The sequence below is a fragment of the Nomascus leucogenys genome, chromosome 9 (genome assembly GCF_006542625.1).
Source record: "Nomascus leucogenys isolate Asia chromosome 9, Asia_NLE_v1, whole genome shotgun sequence".
Taxonomy (NCBI): domain Eukaryota; kingdom Metazoa; phylum Chordata; class Mammalia; order Primates; family Hylobatidae; genus Nomascus; species Nomascus leucogenys.
In genome coordinates this window covers 22,466,957-22,484,577 of record NC_044389.1, presented here as the reverse complement: position 1 = coordinate 22,484,577, position 17,621 = coordinate 22,466,957, and the positions used below count along the sequence as shown (strand labels likewise).

Genomic DNA, 17,621 nt, shown 5'->3' with positions numbered 1-17,621 from the left:
CCGGCCAAAGCAGGGACCCGGGAGCCTCTGGTCGCACCCAAGACAGTTCGTTAAATACTCAGTGCACGTGCTGGGGATGGAAGTGCTGACCCACTGCTCGCTCAGGTACGCGCGCACCTGTCGCCGCTGGGTGCGCGCCGCGGGGTACTGGGTACGTGCTCCGCGCGCGCGCGCCCGGCAAAGTTCCCCGTACGTGCGCCGTACGTGGGCGCGGTGCCCCAGCGCTCAGCGTTTCAGCGAGTGAGTGGGCTCCGTGCCCAGCTGAAGTCTGGGAGGGGCACTTTTCCAGGCGGTCGCGGCTCCCCCTGGCGGCGGATGTGCCGCGCTGGACGGGCGCAGTCAGGCGTTCTCCGCGGGCAGCCGGCGGCGGGGCCTTGCCTTACAGCGCGGGGTCCTCGGCGGCCTGGGTGGCTACTGCCCCTGCTGCTGTCGTAGGCGAGGACGGCTGTTAGTGCTGCTGCTGTTGGTTCGTCGCGGCAGCGAAGGAGGAGGAGGAAGAGGGCGAGGCGACAAGGGAAGAAGGAGGCAGGCGCGGCGGCAGCGGCGGCGCCCCGGGCCGGCGGAGGCGAGGGGGGGGAAGATGGCGGACGTGCTTAGCGTCCTGCGACAGTACAACATCCAGAAGAAGGAGATTGTGGTGAAGGGAGACGAAGTGATCTTCGGGGAGTTCTCCTGGCCCAAGAATGTGAAGACCAACTATGTAGTTTGGGGGTAAGTCCGGCATGGCTGTGGCCCGGGGGTGGCAGGGCAGAGTTGGGCGCCCCCAGGCGACCTCTTTCTTAACCCCTCCCCCCGTTTCCCCTGGGGATGGGATAAAACGGGTGTTCGGGGAAAAGAAAGTTTCTCTCGAGAGCAGAAGTTGCACTTTTAGGGTAAGGAAAGAAGGGGCGGAGCTCTAGAGCAGTTCATCCCTTTAAATTTTTGAGAAGCCCAAAGGAAAGGTACCGTGGGAGTTACTGACTTTTACAGTTAATTTTTACCAGTAGGTATGTGTACCAGCGAAGTGTGGGGCTAGTGCGCAAGGGATACCTGAACATAGGTGCACAAAGGAGCACATCGTCTGGTGCCGTAGACGCCTCTTTTTGTTCTTTATTTTTTTTTTTCTCTCTTTCAGGCTGCCATGTAACTATCTCCGCTGATGTTTGCAACTCCTGGTTTATTTCATCTCCTTTCATTGTTGGGGTGGGGGTTATTCCTGTAGAAGAGAAAAGGGAATCAACCCTGAAGTCAGGACCGGAAAGAAATCTGGTGAATTTGGAAAAGTCATTAAAGTCTGTGTTAGAGAGGGTCTTCAGGAGTTGGTGAAATGAGTGAGCTTTACAGATCTAAGAAATAGATGGTGCGTGTGATTTTCGGAAGTGTATTTTAAAGGGAAATGTTTTGGAATGTTGGTCCATGTGAGGTTTTATCAGTTTAAGTCATTCAGGAAAACTTCTAGAGACGGGTCTAACAGTCATTAGGGGCCTTTTTAATGATGTCACTGTCACTGGTGCGTCGCTTATAGAATTAGAACCTTGAGCTACAACTTACCTACTCATTTTGTTTCTTTGAATGGAAGCTTTATGAAGAGTCGATGAAAAACTAGGGAAATTTAGTTTGTTGGTTGGTATTTATTTATTTATTTATTTTTGAGAGGGAGTCTTGCTCTGTCGCCCAGCCTGGAGTGCAGTAGCGCGATCTTGGCTCACTGCAACCTCCGCCTCCTGGGTTCAAGTGATTCTCGTGCCTCAGCCTCCTGAGTAGCTGAGGTTACAGGCCCCCGCCACCATGGCCGGCTAATTTATGTATTTTAGTAGAGATGTGGTTGCACCATGTTGGTCAGGCTGGTCTCGAACTCCTGACCTCAAATGATCTGCCCGCCTCCACTTCCCAAAGTGCTTGGATTACAGGCGTGAGCCACCGCGCCCTGCCTGTTGGTTGGCTTTTAAATTTTTTGGTCATATGATTTAATTAGCTTTATAAAATGTTGATCAAATGACATTCTGAGTTTCTGGTGTTTTACTCTTTCAAATAACTTGCATAGATAGAATTACATGTGGTTGGATTTTTAGTGAATTTTTTTTTCTTTAGACAATGGCTAAGGAGTATCTAGGGTGCGAAGTGGTTCAGTCTGAGGATTAAAAAAAATTTCTAAGACTCTGGTTTCTACCTCAAAGGTGGTTAACTTCGTCTGAATAGAGGAGATTAAACAGATAAGTTGATGTGAAATGCTTTCTATAAGTTGATGTGAAATGCTTTCTATAATAGCTTTTGAAGACAGCAGTCACTTCTAGTTGGGGTTATTTAGGGAAGGTTCCATAGAATTGTCTTTGGCAAGTTCACAGCCAACAAAGTTTTCGTGAATGAATGAATGAACAAACAAATAAGCTTTAAAGAATAGGTAGGAATTCTCTGGGCTAAATGATGGGTTAAGTCTTCCAAGATGAGTGAACTGTATGCTTAAAGGCTGTATGCTTAAAGGCATAAAGAACTGGAAAGTAAATGTGTTGACAGCAATTCAGTGAAGCCAGTGAAAAAGGAGTGCTTAGCACAGTAGATTTTAAACTTTTTCAACAGTGAATCACACCAAGAGATTGTTTTTATTTTCTATATGTGCACATGCACATGTAAATATATACACATATAAAACCCTAAACAATACTCTTCTTAGTGTATGCGGTGCATTTTAATTTTCTGTTCTTTTCTATTCTGAAAATAGAAAAAACATGGTTCTTAACTTTTTATTGGGTTTCATAGTACAATAATTGATAGCGGTGTGTGGTTTGAAATATTGGTTTAGAGAAAAAGTGGGACTAGAAGGTAGAAAAGTAGGTTTAGGGCTGATTATAGTGGACCATATTCAGACGGGTTCAAAGATACAGAAGGGTCAAATGTAGTTGGAATGAGGTAATACTAGTACCTGCATTAGAGATCTTGCACCGTTAGTAGACTACATTGTTTTATCACAGGTAGAATAGCATTTTGGTTTTACATTGTTGGTCTAATTTGAGGGATGCCATAACAGTCATACCCCTGAAATTCAGTGTTGTGTTTACTGTAAGAATGTGAAGGATGTTGTTCAGCAGTTATCTTATTTATCAAGAGCCATAGGATAAATTTCTTTTACATTTAGCACCATTGATATTGTGCTTCTTCTTAGCAGTGTAATTGTTTTCTCTTACGGATCCTCTTCACTATGGATCTGGTTAGATTTCTCTATTGATAAAGCCCAGAGCCTAATTTGGGCCTAATTCTAAAAAGTGTGTAGTACCTTAGAGTATGAATTTTTTGTATTTTCCCTACTTCTTGCTTTTTGTCATTGCCTTCCTTTGTGTTTCTTTTGTGATCATGACAGTCTATTCATTATTAGATTTTATACTTTTAGCTATGTTAAACTCATTGTTGATAGCAAAGTTGTGTATATAAATGAATCCAGCCTGAAGAGTTGAATTAGAATTGTCAGTAAGAAATCTTGCCTTATTTCAGGACTGGAAAGGAAGGCCAACCCAGAGAGTACTACACATTGGATTCCATTTTATTTCTACTTAATAATGTGCACCTTTCTCATCCTGTTTATGTCCGACGTGCAGCTGTAAGTAGAATTCATTTTGCTTATCTATTTATTTATCAGTTTTATTTTTATTTAAGAGACAGGGTCTGGCCCTGTTGCCCAGGCTAGAGTGCAGTGGTGTGATCATAGCTCATTGCAGCCTCGAACTCCTAGGCTCAAGTGATCTTCCCATCTCAGCCTTCAAGTAGCCAGGACTGCAGGCCTGTGCCACCGTATCTGGCTAATTTTTTGTTGTTGTTGTTAAAGATGGGGGGTCTTGCTGTGTTGCCTAGGCTGGTCTTGAACTCCTACCCTCAGTGGATCCTCCTACCTCAGCCTCCCGAAGTGCTGGGATTACTGGCATGAATCACTGTGCCTGGCCAATAATTCATTTTAAAACTTTTTTTTTTTTTTTTTTTTTGAGATAGGCTCTGGCTCTGTTGCCTAAGCTGGAGTGCAGTGGTGTGATCTTGGCTTACTGTACCCTCCCCTTCTCGGGCTCAAGCCAGCCTCCCACCTCAGTCTCCTGAGAAACTGGGATTATAGGCATGGCGCACCATGCCAGGCTAATTTTTGTATTAATACATTTTTTTTTTTTGGCTTCTTGGTAGTAGGTATCATTTGGAATGGATAGCTTCCCTCATGGGTTTCAAATCAAAAGAATGAAAGGTTTGTATGAATGTCTCCAGGAGAGTCAAAATTAGGTGACTGTGTGACTTACACAGACTTTTTAATCTGTGATATTTTTTCATGTAAATTGTGGGTAATGTTTATAACAAAGGAAGTTTTAAAGGGATTTATAGAGCCAGGCTTCTTAGTGCACGCTGGTAATCCCAGCTACTTGGGACTCTAAGGCAGTAGGGTTGCTTCAGCCTAGGAGATCAAGGCCAGCCTGGGCAACATAGTGAGATGCCATCTCAAGAAAAAGAAAACCCGAAATGCTAAAGGTATTGATAGAGATGTTTAGAAAAACTTTTAAGCCTGTGGAAGAACCCTGTTACTTCAGAACTCTAGTTTAATCTCAATAAAACTTTCTTTTTTTGGTTGTAAGGATCAAGATTTGCAGACATTTAAAAAAATTATTTCTTAATCAGTTTTGTGCAGCTGTTTTAGTACTCTGGAGAAGTTCATTTAGTTTTGCCTGCTTTCTCAGTGTTTGAAAATTTATTACTCAGAGGAAATATTTGGAAAAAACTTGAAAAGAACTGATTTCATAAACTATGATGATGAGATTCTTCATCTGTAGGGAAGTATCATTAAGACCTAAATTATAGCAGTATATTATAATTGATAAGTAAATAAGATTCAGAGTTATTTGGATAGGATAGCTGTATGACATGGAAAAGTACTATAATGCCCACATAAAATGGCCTAAAAGATATTTAATTTTTTTAAATGAGCTTTTCCCTCAGATTATTTTTGGTAGAGTTGAACATAACATTTTTTGAAGATATAATTGAAATAATTAAATTCCTGCTTTTAATATTTGTTGCTTTTGCTTACAAGTATATACTTAAAATTAAGTATGAAATGTATTTATAAATAACTACTTTTTCCCATTTCTTATAGTTCTTAAAACAATTTTCTTAAACTTTTCTTATAGTTCTTAAAACACTTTTTAAAAATATCACTGTGTCTGTCATCACTGGAGCTGCTTTTTGAGTTACCTAACACAGTTGCTGGATCACATTAAGCTGTGTGAAACTTAACTTCTATAACCCTAACCTCCCTCCCGACTAGAAGTAGTTAAGGTTTCTGGCTTATGTATCTTTCAAACAATAACTTGTTATATAAAGCAACTAAAAGCCAGGTGTGGTGGTGCATGCCTGTAGTCCCAGCACTTTGGGAGGCTGAGGTGGGAGGATCACTTGAGCTCAGGAGTTCAAGACCAACCTGGGCAACATAGGGAAACTTCGTTAAAACAAAAAATAAAAAGAATTAGCCAGGCGTGGTAGTGTGCACCTATACTCCCAGCTGGCTACTCAAGGGGCTGAGGTGGGAGGATCACCTGGGCCCAGGAGGTTGAGGCTGCAGTAAGCCACGATCGCACCAATGCGTCTATCCTGGGTGATAGAGCAAGACTCTGTCTCAGGGGAAAAAAAAAGTGTGTGTGTGTGTGTGTGTGTGTGTGTTTATAGCAATTGAGAAAGTATCCTGTCACTTAGTGGGCTTTGTATTAAACCATAAAGCTTCTGCTTTCCTGAGTAAGAAATATATATTTGTTACGTATTTAAAAAAATTAAATTAGAGTGGGACTACTTGGGGAAATAAGGGGAAAAAATAGCACCAGCTCCCTCTTTAAGGTTATTTTAACTCAGATCTTTAAAAACTAAATTAGGTAGTTCTTACAGTGTTTTGTTGGATATATTCATTTTAGTGTAACAAAGATTCAGATAGTTGGCTTAGATTTATAGATTCTGTTTTTGGGAAATGGTTGTACATATAACTGATAGCTGTGATTGTTACTGTGGACCTTGGGACCCTTGGTTGCGTAAGATTTAACTCTCATGTTTCTTAAGTATTTGCCAGATTGAAAGAGTAGGATTCTAAAATTCCAAAATTCTATGAATTTGAGATTGTTGTCTCCTAATTACTTTGTGTTATTTGCTCTTTCCTGTGTGCAGACCACTCATTTTTTTTTTTTTTTTTTTTTTTGAGTGCAGTGGTGTGATCTCGGCTCACTGCAACGTCCGCCTCCTGGGTTCAAGGGATTCTCCTGCCTCAGCCTCCCAAGTAGCTGGAATTACAGGCACACGCCACCATGCCCAGCTAATTTTTTGTATTTTTAGTAGAGACGGGATTTCACCACGTTAGCCAGGATGGTCTCGGTCTCCTGACCTCGTGATCCGCCCGCCTCGACCTCCCAAAGTGTTGGGATTGCAGGCGTGAGCCACTGCGTCCGGCTGAGCAGACCACTCTTAAAACAGATATTCCTGATCCTTAGTTCCTATTTTAGTGTGAGTAGATGTAATCTTTTTCAGTGGACTGTGATGTGTACATAACTCAATAGTGACCAAATGATGACGTAAGTTATTAGACTTAGAAACAGTAACTTAAAATTAACTCAAATCTTTTAACTGTTTATGATATTCCATATAGACTGGTTTATTTTTATTTTTTATTTATTTTTGAGACAGAGTCTTGCTCTGTCACCCAGGCTGGAGTGGAGTGGCAGGATCTTGGCTAGCCACAGCCTTGCCCTCCCGGGCTCAAGCTGTCTTCCTGCTTCAGCCTCCTGAGTAGCTGGGACTATAGCTGGGACTGCAGGCACTTGCCACCATGCCTGGCTAACTTTTATATTTTTGTAGAGATGGAGTTTTTCCATGTTGCTCAGGCTGGTCTCGAACTCCTGGGCTCCAGCAATCCACCCCCCTTGGCCTCCCAGAGTGTTAGGATTACAGGCATGAACCACCATGCCTGGCCTAGGCTGGTTTAAAAGAATACAAGCACAAAAAAACTCTGCACTCAAATTTTTAAACTCATAAGGAGAAACTAAGATTTAGCTTGACCTTTTTAAAATAAAAGGTTAATTACGAAGTGATTAAATACAGTTTATCTAAATCATTGAGGAGTCAGTGCACAATGTTTGGTGCAGTAAATTATAATAAGTATTCAATATAAGGTCATTGGCCAAAGATACTAAAGGTTCTTGTTGTTACTTCATTGTTACACATATAAAGTGACAAAGGATTTAAACTGAAATCTGTTAGCTACCAATTTTTCTTGCACTGTTTGTTTGTGTTTGAGACTGGGTCTTGCCTCAGTCTCCTGAGTAGCTGGGATTATAGGCTCCTGCCATCATGCCCGGCTAATTTTTGTACTTTTTTGTTTGTTTTTTGAGACAGTGTCTCACTCTGTCACCCAGGCTGAAGTACAGTGGCGTGATCTCAGCTTACTGCAACCTCTGCCGCCCAGGTTCAAGCGATTCTCCTGCCTCAGCCTCCCGAGTAGCAGGGACTACAGGCGCCTGCCACCGCACCTGGCTAATTTTTGTAGTTTTAGTACAGATGGGGTTTTACCATCTTGCTCAGGCTGGTCTTGAACTCCCGATCTTGTGATCCACCCGCCTCGACCTCCCAAAATACTGGGATTACAGGCGTGAGCCACTGCGCCTGGCCTAATTTTTGTATTTGTAGTAGAGATGGAGTTTGACTATGTTGGCCAGGCTGGTCTTGAACTCATGACCTGAAGTGATGTGCCCGCCTTGGCCTCCCACAGTGCTGGGATTACAGGTGTGGGCCACCATGCCTGGCCATTGCTTTATTTCTAATCATTATCTTCTGTATATCTTCCTGGAATTTCAAAAAGAAATTTATTTATTTATTTATTTATTTATTTATTTATTTATTTAGAGACGGAATATCTCTATGTTGCCCAGGCCGGAGTGCAGTGGTGCAATCTCAGCCCACTGAAACCCCTGCCTCCGGGGTTCCAGTGATTCTCCTGCCTCAGCTTCCTGAGCAGCAGGGATTACAAGCATGCTCCACCACACCCAGCTAATTTTTGTCTTTTTAGTAGAAACGGGGTGTTGCCATGTTGGCCAGGCTGGTCTTTAACTCCTGACCTCAGGTGATCCACCCACTTCAGCCTCCCAAAGTGCTGGGATTATAGGTGTGAGCCACCGTGCCCAGCCAAGAAAATTATTAAAAGTAACATATTTAATACATTTTCAGGATTTTTATTAGGTTCTTTTAGCCTAGTCATTTTGTACAAATGTGATTTAAAATATGTTCTATCAAGATATATTGGAATAAAATTCAGACATTACATGTTAATATTTATCAAGTTGTAAGAAAATTATTAAAAGTAACTAACATGTTTAATAAATTTTCAGGATTTTTATTAGGTTCTTTCAGCCTAGTCATTTTTTACAAATGTGATTTAAAATATATTTTTTCAAGATATGTTGGAATAAAATTCACATATTACATGTTAATATTTAAGTTGTGTATCATTGTTATTCATTTCATATCTTATTTAACATTTTGGTTTTAGACTGAAAATATTCCTGTTGTTAGAAGACCTGATCGAAAAGATCTACTTGGATATCTCAATGGTGAAGCATGTGAGTACTTTTTAAATTGTTCCCAGTCTTAAACAGACAGTGTTTCTTTTTTTCCCCTATGAAATAATGATTAGTGGGAAGAGAATTTGTGTTTCCACCAAAAAATTAACCTACCTTCATTTTTGTCCATGTGCTCACCTTTTTCTTATACAGTGGATGCACTGTCTTTGCCCTTAAGGCCAGTCACCCCTTCCTTGTGTGTGGATTCCATCTCCTTTCACAGTCTCAGAGACTTTGTCTTCTTAAATTTTTGTTTCTCTTACATGATCAGTTTTCTACTTTCTTCTGGATCATTCCCTTTTAGAATACCCACAATAAGATTTCATGTTTAAAAAATGTTTTTGATCCCACATTTCTGCTGTCTACTGCTTCATTTATCTCCTCCCTGATACTGTGAAATATTTTGCAAGAGTTCGTGTGGTATCATTGCTTCTTTTTTACCTTTGTTTCTTGAAGCCACTCTAGTCTGGCCTTCATCCTCACCATCCCACTAAAATCAGTCCTTGTAAGGTCAAAACTGATTTAAGGATTGCTACATCCTTTGGTCTCTCGTACCATACTTGACCTCTCAACAGCATTTGTTACTGTTGACCGCTCATTTTTGAAAGCCTTTCTTCATTTGGCATTTGGAACACCAGCCTCTTGGTTCTCTTTCTACTCATTGTTCACCTCTCAGTTTATTTTGGTTACTTCTGTACCTGACCTCTAATTCTTGAAGTTTCTAAGACTTGATCTTTTTTTTCTCTTTTCTTTTAACCTGTATTCTCTAGGTGATCTCTTTCAGTTTTATGCTTTAGATATCATATATATGCTGATAAAATTTCAAGTGTTTTTTTCAGCATTGATTTCTTCCAGGGCACCAGATTTATAAATTTACTGTCAACATGTTTCCTTGAATGTTGAATAGGCATCTGAAATTTAACATTGAAAATGGAATGCCTGATTCCCTCTTTCCCTTCTGCCCTCACACAGAACAAAAACAAGTCTGGTCTTTCCTCAGTGTTCCCACTTTTTTTTTTTTTTTTTTTTTTTTTTGAGACGGAGTCTCGCTCTGTCGCCCAGGCTGGAGTGCAGTGGTGCGATCTCGGCTCACTGCAAGCTCCGCCTCCCGGGTTCACGCCATTCTGCCTCAGCCTCTCCGAGTAGCTGGGACTACAGGCGCCCGCCACCACGCCCGGCTAATTTTTTGTATTTTTAGTAGAGACGGGGTTTCACCGTGGTCTCAATCTCCTGACCTCGTGATCCTCCCGCCTCGGCCTCCCAAAGTGCTGGGATTACAAGCGTGAGCCACCGCACCCGGCCTAGTGTTCCCACTTTAATAAGGGGCAGTGGGACCCTATTCCTGCAGTTGCTTAGGCCAGAACTCTGGTGAAATCCTTGTCACATCTCACATCCATTCTATCAACAAATTGTTTTTTTTCTCTCTTTAAAAGTATGACAACTTCTTACCATTCTACCTACCCTATTTCATCCTTCCTTTTTAGATTATTGTTTAGCTTCCTCACAGGTCCCCACTCTTTATTTCCTATAGTGTAGTCTTAGCAATAGAGTGTCCTGCTTTTGAAAAAGTATATAAACTTGATTGTGTCACTCACCTGTGGCTTCCCATCACTCTTAGAATAAAACTCATACTTGTTACCCTGGCAGTGATCTTGCCTCTGCCTAAATCTCTGTGACGTCATCTTCTACCAGTCTTCCTTTGCTCATAACAGTCAGTTTTTTTCATCTTTTAGCTATGCTAATCTTAGCACTTTTGCACTTTCTCTTTCTATCTTGAGTTCTCTTTCTCTACATTATCACATGGCTCACTTCCTTACTATTTCATTTAGATCCGTGCTCAAGTGTTTTTCCAAATGTTGTTCCATCAGAGAAGACTTCTCTGACCACTCTGTTGAAAATATAGTATTCCTTTCCTCCTCCTGTGGTTTTTATATAGTGCCATCCTGATTTATTTTTCATGAAATCTCATACATTGATCTGAAATTATGTATCTGTTTATGTACATAGTGTCTGTCTTTCCCATTAGAAGGTAAATCCTAAGGGGACAGACAGTCGTTTGTCTTGTTAAATACCCAGCATTTAGAATGGTGGTGCATGGTAGGTTCTTAACTGAATAAATGAATAATTATTAATTTATTGTTACAGAGTACAAGTACATTGATGTAATAGAACTATTGGGTCTTACTTTGCTGAGTGTGGCGTGTAGTACCTTTAAGTCATTAACAGCTGTCTTGTCATGCATGGCTTTAAGCAGTAAGATTGATTTCCACAGAGAATCTTGTGTATAATGGAAAGATCATCATTAGGAATGCTTTCTTCCTATGCTATCCTCATTCAATAAGGACTTATTACGTGCTTATTCTTAAAAGGCATTATGCTGGGTGTTGTGCAAAATGCCAAATCCCTGTCTTAAACATGTAAACGTGTTTACTGTCATGCAAGGGAGACTGGATGCACAAAAGTTTAGAACCCAGCAGTATTAAAGAGGGAGTCTCAATTCTGTGAAGGAGATGGAGTTGGGGAGGATAGAAGAAACTTTTTTTTTTTCTTTCAGAGATAGGGTCTCACTACATTGTTCAGGCTGGTCTTGAACTCTTGGGCTCAAGCAGTCCTCCTCCCTTGGCCTCCCAAAGTGTTGGGATTGCAGGCATGAGCCACTGCGCCCAGCCATTTTTTTTTTTTTTAATCAAAGCAAATTTGATTCTTTGGAGCAGTATTTCTCTAACTTTTTAAGTGATGAGAATCATATGGTTTGAAAATAGTGGTTTTTTTTTGTTTTTGTTTTTGGCTTCTGAAGATATGATATAAGGTCTAAGATTCTCTATTCTTAAGCATTGCAGGTGAGCCTGATAAATAAGCTAGTTTTGGGGAAGCACTTTAGAGCAAGTGATTTTTCTTTTTAGAATCAAAAGTAGAGTTGCCCTTTATCCATCTATGTCATTTCCTGTAGTTTTTTTTTTTTTTGAGAAGGAATCTTGCTCTTTTGCCCCAGGCTGGAGTGCAGTGGTGCGATCTTGGCTCACTGCAAGCTCTGCCTCCCGGGTTCATGCCATTCTCCTGCCTCAGCCTCCTGAGTAGCTGGGACTACAGGCGCCCACCACCACGCCTGGCTAACTTTTTGTATTTTTAGTAGAGACGGGGTTTCACTGTGTTAGCCAGGATGGTCTCGATCTCCTGACCTTGTGATCCACCTGCCTCGGCCTCCAAAAGTGCTGAGATTACAGGCTTGAGCCACCGCACCTGGCAGTTTTTATAGGACAGATTTAGTCACTGAGCGTATTGCTTTGCCACTTTTTAAAAACTGCTAATTTAATAGTTTAATGAAAAGGTTGAGCAAATATTAAGACTGTATTCTTAGGAATACATAATAGCTAAAGATGTTGGTTCTTAATTTATACATTTAACGTGGGCTCACTAAGAATCTCTAGTTTTTCTTGAGGTAGGAATAGAACTAGACAAGGTGATTCTAAAGTTCATTGGCAAAAGTAAGCATCCTAAAAATTTGTAGAAGAGCATTGAGAAAAGGCTAGTCATTCTAGAGAACTTAAAACCCCGATAATTTGAAAAAACTAAATGACTAGATACACTAATAAAACAACTTTATCTGTTAGGTTAGAAATTTATATGTGAATTTAACATATGATTAAAGAGACATGTCAAGTCAGTGGGAGGAAGGTGGGATTATTCAGTTACAAGCTGATAAAAGTGGTAAAGTTCTGTATTATAAAAAACAAAAGACATGACAAACTGGGAAAATATGTTAATATTTCAACTCATCACAGATAAAGGGCTAATCTCACTAGTATATGAAGGGTCCTGGAACTTTATGCATAAAAGACCAAACACTCTCTGGATTATGTCATAAAATTCATGGAAAAGGTGATAAAATCATGAAAAATGCTTAATATCATTTATAATAAGAGTCGCAAATTTAAACTATACAGAGATAGGAATTTTTTTTTTTTTTTTTTTTTTTTTTTTTTTTTTTTTTTTTTTTTACCTGATAGGCAAAAATCTGTAAGTTTGATAATATGCTCTGGTGAAGCAATGAGAAAACAGATATTCTACTATATTGTTGGTTATAATGTTAATCAGTGCACCCCTACACCCCCATTGAAGAATTGGCAGCAGTCTAACATTACAAATTTAACATAGAAATCCTGTGTCTGGAACTTTATCCTAGAGGTATATTTTGTTTAGCTTTTTTTTTTTTTTACCAGTTGTGAATAACTAAAAATTACATGTGTAGGGCGAATGCTAACTTTAAAAAAACTTGTCATTATATATAATATATATATGTACATTTATATATTTATGAAAATTTGTGACTTTATATTAATATATTATTGTGCTGTTGTTCATAACGACAGAAGACTAAAATTGAACAGCTCATCAACAGGGACCTAGTTAAATAAATTGTAGTTAGGCCATACAGTACTCAGTAGCTATAATAAAATAGTTAAGGAGGGCCGGGCACAGTGGCTCACACCTGTAATCCCAGCACTTTGGGAGGCCGAGGTGGGCGGATCACAAGGTCAGGAGATCGAGACCATTCTGGCTAACACAGTGAAACTCCGTCTCTACTAAAAATACAAAAAAATTAGCCGGGTGTGGTGGTGTGTGCCTGTAGTCCCAGCTACTCAGGAGGCTGAGGCAGGAGAATGGCGTGAACCCAGGAGGTGGAGTTTGCAGTGAGCCAAGATCACGCCACTGCACTCCAGCCTCGGCGACAGAGCGAGACTCCTCAAAAAAAAGTTAAGGAAATGATCTACTTACTGATATGGAGGGATATGGGAGATAAGTTGTTAGGTAAAAAAGAAAACAGGGTTCAGAACAGTATGTTGAGTATGTCACCTTTTGTATTAAAAAGGGTAAAAATAATTTTGTATTTCTCGTATCTACAGAAAGAAACTCTAGAAGGATATATAAGAGACTAGTTGGCTGCATAGGGTGGTGAGAACTAGGTGAATGGGGACAGGTATACCCCTTTTTCTTGAGCCATTCAAAAATTAAATAATTTAATTTTAAAAATAATTTAGTTTTTTACCAGTTGTGAATAACTAAAAATTGCATGTTTAGGGTGAATGCTAACTTAAAAAAAATCTTGTCCGTGTGTGTGTGTGTGTGTGTGTGTGTGTGTGTGTGTGTGTGTGTATATATGTTTATGTGTTTACTTATGTTTAGATATACGTTTTTAGGTGTCTGTGTTATGACGGTATAGCATATACTTTGAAGCAACTAATTTCAGTCAGATCATCTCAGTAATTTGTAAGCTAAATTGTTAAAAAATAGTTTGTCCTCTTAGAGACTTTCTAGTATGGATTAATCATAGATTAATCTTTTAAATAAAATGTTTTTGCAGAGCTGCTTTAAAACCTGAGGATAATCATGAAAATGTACAATTCATTTAAAAATCAAGCTTAAATATCAATTAAAAGATTGGTAAAGGGACCTGAAAGTTTTCATTAGTTGCCTAGTAAGTAAAAAATGCTGTTTGGGAAGATGGGGAAATAGAGTTATATTCTTATACTGATAATTTTAGCAAGGACGATAGTTTGCTTTTCACTAGGCTACTAATCTTCAGTGTTCTGGAATGAGGATTGTGATATTGATCAAATTAAAACAATTGAAATGTTAAAAAAAAAAACAAAACTGAATTTTTTACCTAGAGAAAATCACCATATAGAAGTACATAAAAAACCTAAGGCTGGGCGCAGTGGCTCACTCTTGTAATCCCAGCACTCTGGGAGGCCGAGGCGGGTGGATCACGAGGTCAGGAGATCGAGACCACAGTGAAACCCCGTCTCTACTAAAAATACAAAAAATTAGCCGGGCATGGTGGCGGGCACCTGTAGTCCCAGCTACTCGGAGAGGCTGAGGCAGGAGAATGGCATGAACCCGGGAGGCGGAGCTTGCAGTGAGCCAAGATCACGCCACTGCACTCCAGCCTGGGCCACAGAGCGAGACTCCGTCTCCAAAAAAAAAAAAAAAAAAAAAAAAAAAAAAAAAAAACTAAAGCATTTCACTTGTAATAATACCCAATATATATGTTGAAATAGTAATCGTTACATGAATCTTTTTATATCTTCAGCAACATCGGCAAGTATAGACAGAAGTGCTCCCTTAGAAATAGGTCTTCAGCGATCTACTCAAGGTATGTCTTGTTGCATATTTATATTGAACTTTCAGAAGCCCATTCCAAAACTACACATTTATTTACTTCTCTTTCTTTTATAGTCAAACGAGCTGCAGATGAAGTTTTAGCAGAAGCAAAGAAACCACGAATTGAGGTAAAGGAACTGTATTTTAAACAATTTTATTTATATTGTTATTGAAATTGGGATTCTTTAGTAACAAGGATTCTTTGATTGCAATAACCTGAGGAGCTTTTTTTTCTTGGAAAAATTTTTGTGGTAGAAAGAACAATTGATAAGTAGCTCAAGATATAGTTTTAGCTCTCTCGTGCAAGCTGTGTGATGGACAAATCATTTTATTTTCTTTGCTTTTATATTGGTATGGATGAACATACTGGCTCAAGGGTCAGAATTCTTTTTCGTTTCTTTTCTTTTCTTTTTTTTTTGAGGCAGAATCTTTCTCTGTCACCCAGGCTGGAGTCCAGTGGTATGATCATAGCTTACTGTAGCCTCGACCTCCGGGGTTTGAGTGATCCCCCCACTTCAGCCTCCCGAGTAGTTGGGACTGCAGGTGCCTGCCACCATGCCCGGCTAATTTTTGATTTTTTTTTTTTTTTTTTTTAAATAGAGACAGGGTTTTCCATGTTGGCCAGGCTGCAGAATACTTTCTTTATGAAAGGCCAGATAGTAAATATTTTAGGCCTTATGGGCCATATAGTTGATGTTGCAACTATTCTACTTTAATATTGTAGTGTGAAAGCACTCATAGACAATACATAAATGAACAGATGTGGCTATGTTTCTATAAAAAACTTCAGAAAACAGATGGCGGGCCAGAATTGGTCTTTGGGATGTAGTTTGCCTACCTTTGGAACAATGTGTTATGGGTGCTTGCTTTGCTGCTCAGAGCTGTGAACATGAAGTACTTACTACTTTAATGTAATCTTAAGGATATTCTGAGAAATGGATCTGATATTTTTAAGAGATGATGATAATTGATTCATTGTTATTGCTCTATGCTATGTGTTATTCTAAGTACTTTATATGTATTAACTCATGTAATCCTATTTGCTCATAGATGATATGCATAGTACTCCCAGAACTCGTTAAGTTGGTAGTACTGTGCATGTCATCTATGAGCGAATAGGCTCAGACAGAGTGAGTTCCTGAGGTTTGAAGAACCAGTTGGAACCTTGGCAGTCTGGTTTCTAGCCATTCCACTATAGTGGGTATAAATTTTGTGGCAGTAAAACTGAATATTTCCCCTTATATGAAAGGAGATTGTGACCTGTGGTAAACGATGTGTATGAATTTAGGGATGCCATTTATTTGATCTCAAATTCCTGGCCTCAAGCATTCTGCCCACCTAGGCCTCCCAAAGTGCTGGGATTACTGCCATGAGCCACTGCACCCAGCTCAAGGGATGCCATTTATTTGAAACAATCTGAACATCACAGTCTAATTATTTGAAAAAATTCAACATGGCAGAAGTCCTAGTTTCCTGGGATTCCAGTAACTTAAAAAATCAGCAGGAAATGGCATAATACATTTTTTTCCAAATCATTTGTAGGGTTGAAATGCGTTACACAAACAGCTATGGTTTTCAACGTTGGTTTTCAGTTCAGTGTATGTCTTTCGAGGACCTATAAGGAACTGTGCTAGGAAAGAGAAACTGAGGGCAGAGTTTCTGATTTGATAAAAATCTAGGCTACAGTTATCTTTAAAATCAGTAGCTTTGTAAGGAATTTGAGTAATCTGGGCTATCTCTTTATTGCAAATGGAAAAAGTTGGATGCATTTGCCAAAATATTTTTGCATTTATTTCAGCTGATTCATTCATTTTAAGATTTTTACATGGTAGATTAATAATAGGACATGAATTGGAGCCCAACACCTTTTTGGATCTCTAGAGTATGCTGATGCTTTTTATACAGTTTTGAATTCCATTAGTCATGGTCATTGACTCTGGTCCTCAGTTTTGTTATTTGTTGAATATGGACATTAAACTGGATCAGAGTTACCAGATTTTGTTTTGTTTTTAGCCAACTGCTTTTCAGAGTAAATTTTACTTGACATCTTAATATGTGAATTAGATAAAAGCTGAGCTACTAGGGTTGAATTTCAGACAAGATCTTGAAGTGGCCCATGAGGCATTTAGTTGGAAGCTTCTAACGTTCTAAGGACCATTCTTTGAAAACCTGTAAGGTTTTCCTTAGAGCATTTTGATTAGTGCTAATGGATTCAGGACCTGTAGCAACAGATGAAAAAAAAATGGAGATACCAAAATGAAATTGTTGACTCTGGTGAAGGCTTGTCATAACATTTGGTTATTAACTTTCTCAAAAAGATGAATTTATTTGTTGTGTCTTTCTGAAGAAAGTCAACTATGATATGGGAAGAGCACTTAATCATAAAGAAAAAAGTGGCTAAGCAAGTTTTTCCTAAGCTTTTAGATGATTCCAGTCTTAAGATTCAACATATATTTATTGTTATTATCTTTATGTAGCTAAAAGTAGTCTTGAAGTTGGCCTAAAGATACTGATACCTAGAATTGTAGAGGTAAGAAATTTGGTAAGGAAAAGTTACATGTAGTGTTTTTTCTTCCTAAAAGTTAAATAAAAATTTAAAATGCATTAACCAGTGGTTATTTCCAGGATGAAGAGTGTGTGCGCCTTGATAAAGAGAGATTGGCTGCCCGTTTGGAGGGTCACAAAGAAGGGATTGTACAGACTGAACAGATTAGGTAAGAAGTTTTTCTAAGTAGAAAGTAGGTAGTTTAGATATATGTAAAGGTATAAGGAAAAGGAATATTAAAATGCTCTCCACATTCACATTTACCTCTTGGATTCATTTTATGCCTCTGTGCTCTTAAGTTCATAAGAATATGTGTGGGG

General features: G+C 39.4%; 1 protein-coding gene across 3 annotated transcripts in view; it reads left to right on the top strand.

The window, feature by feature from the left end:
- The first annotated feature begins 343 nt into the window (after positions 1-343).
- CDC73 (cell division cycle 73) overlaps positions 344-17,621 on the top strand; it is a 132,108-nt gene continuing 114,830 nt past the window's right edge. For all 3 annotated transcript variants that reach the window (XM_003264496.3, XM_030818709.1, XM_030818710.1), the window contains exons 1-6: positions 344-711; positions 3,466-3,571; positions 8,525-8,594; positions 14,686-14,748; positions 14,832-14,884; positions 17,382-17,470. In XM_003264496.3, coding sequence (XP_003264544.1) covers positions 581-711; positions 3,466-3,571; positions 8,525-8,594; positions 14,686-14,748; positions 14,832-14,884; positions 17,382-17,470 — 512 coding nt within the window. In that variant the 5' untranslated portion in view covers positions 344-580. The remainder of the gene's footprint in view (positions 712-3,465; positions 3,572-8,524; positions 8,595-14,685; positions 14,749-14,831; positions 14,885-17,381; positions 17,471-17,621) is intronic.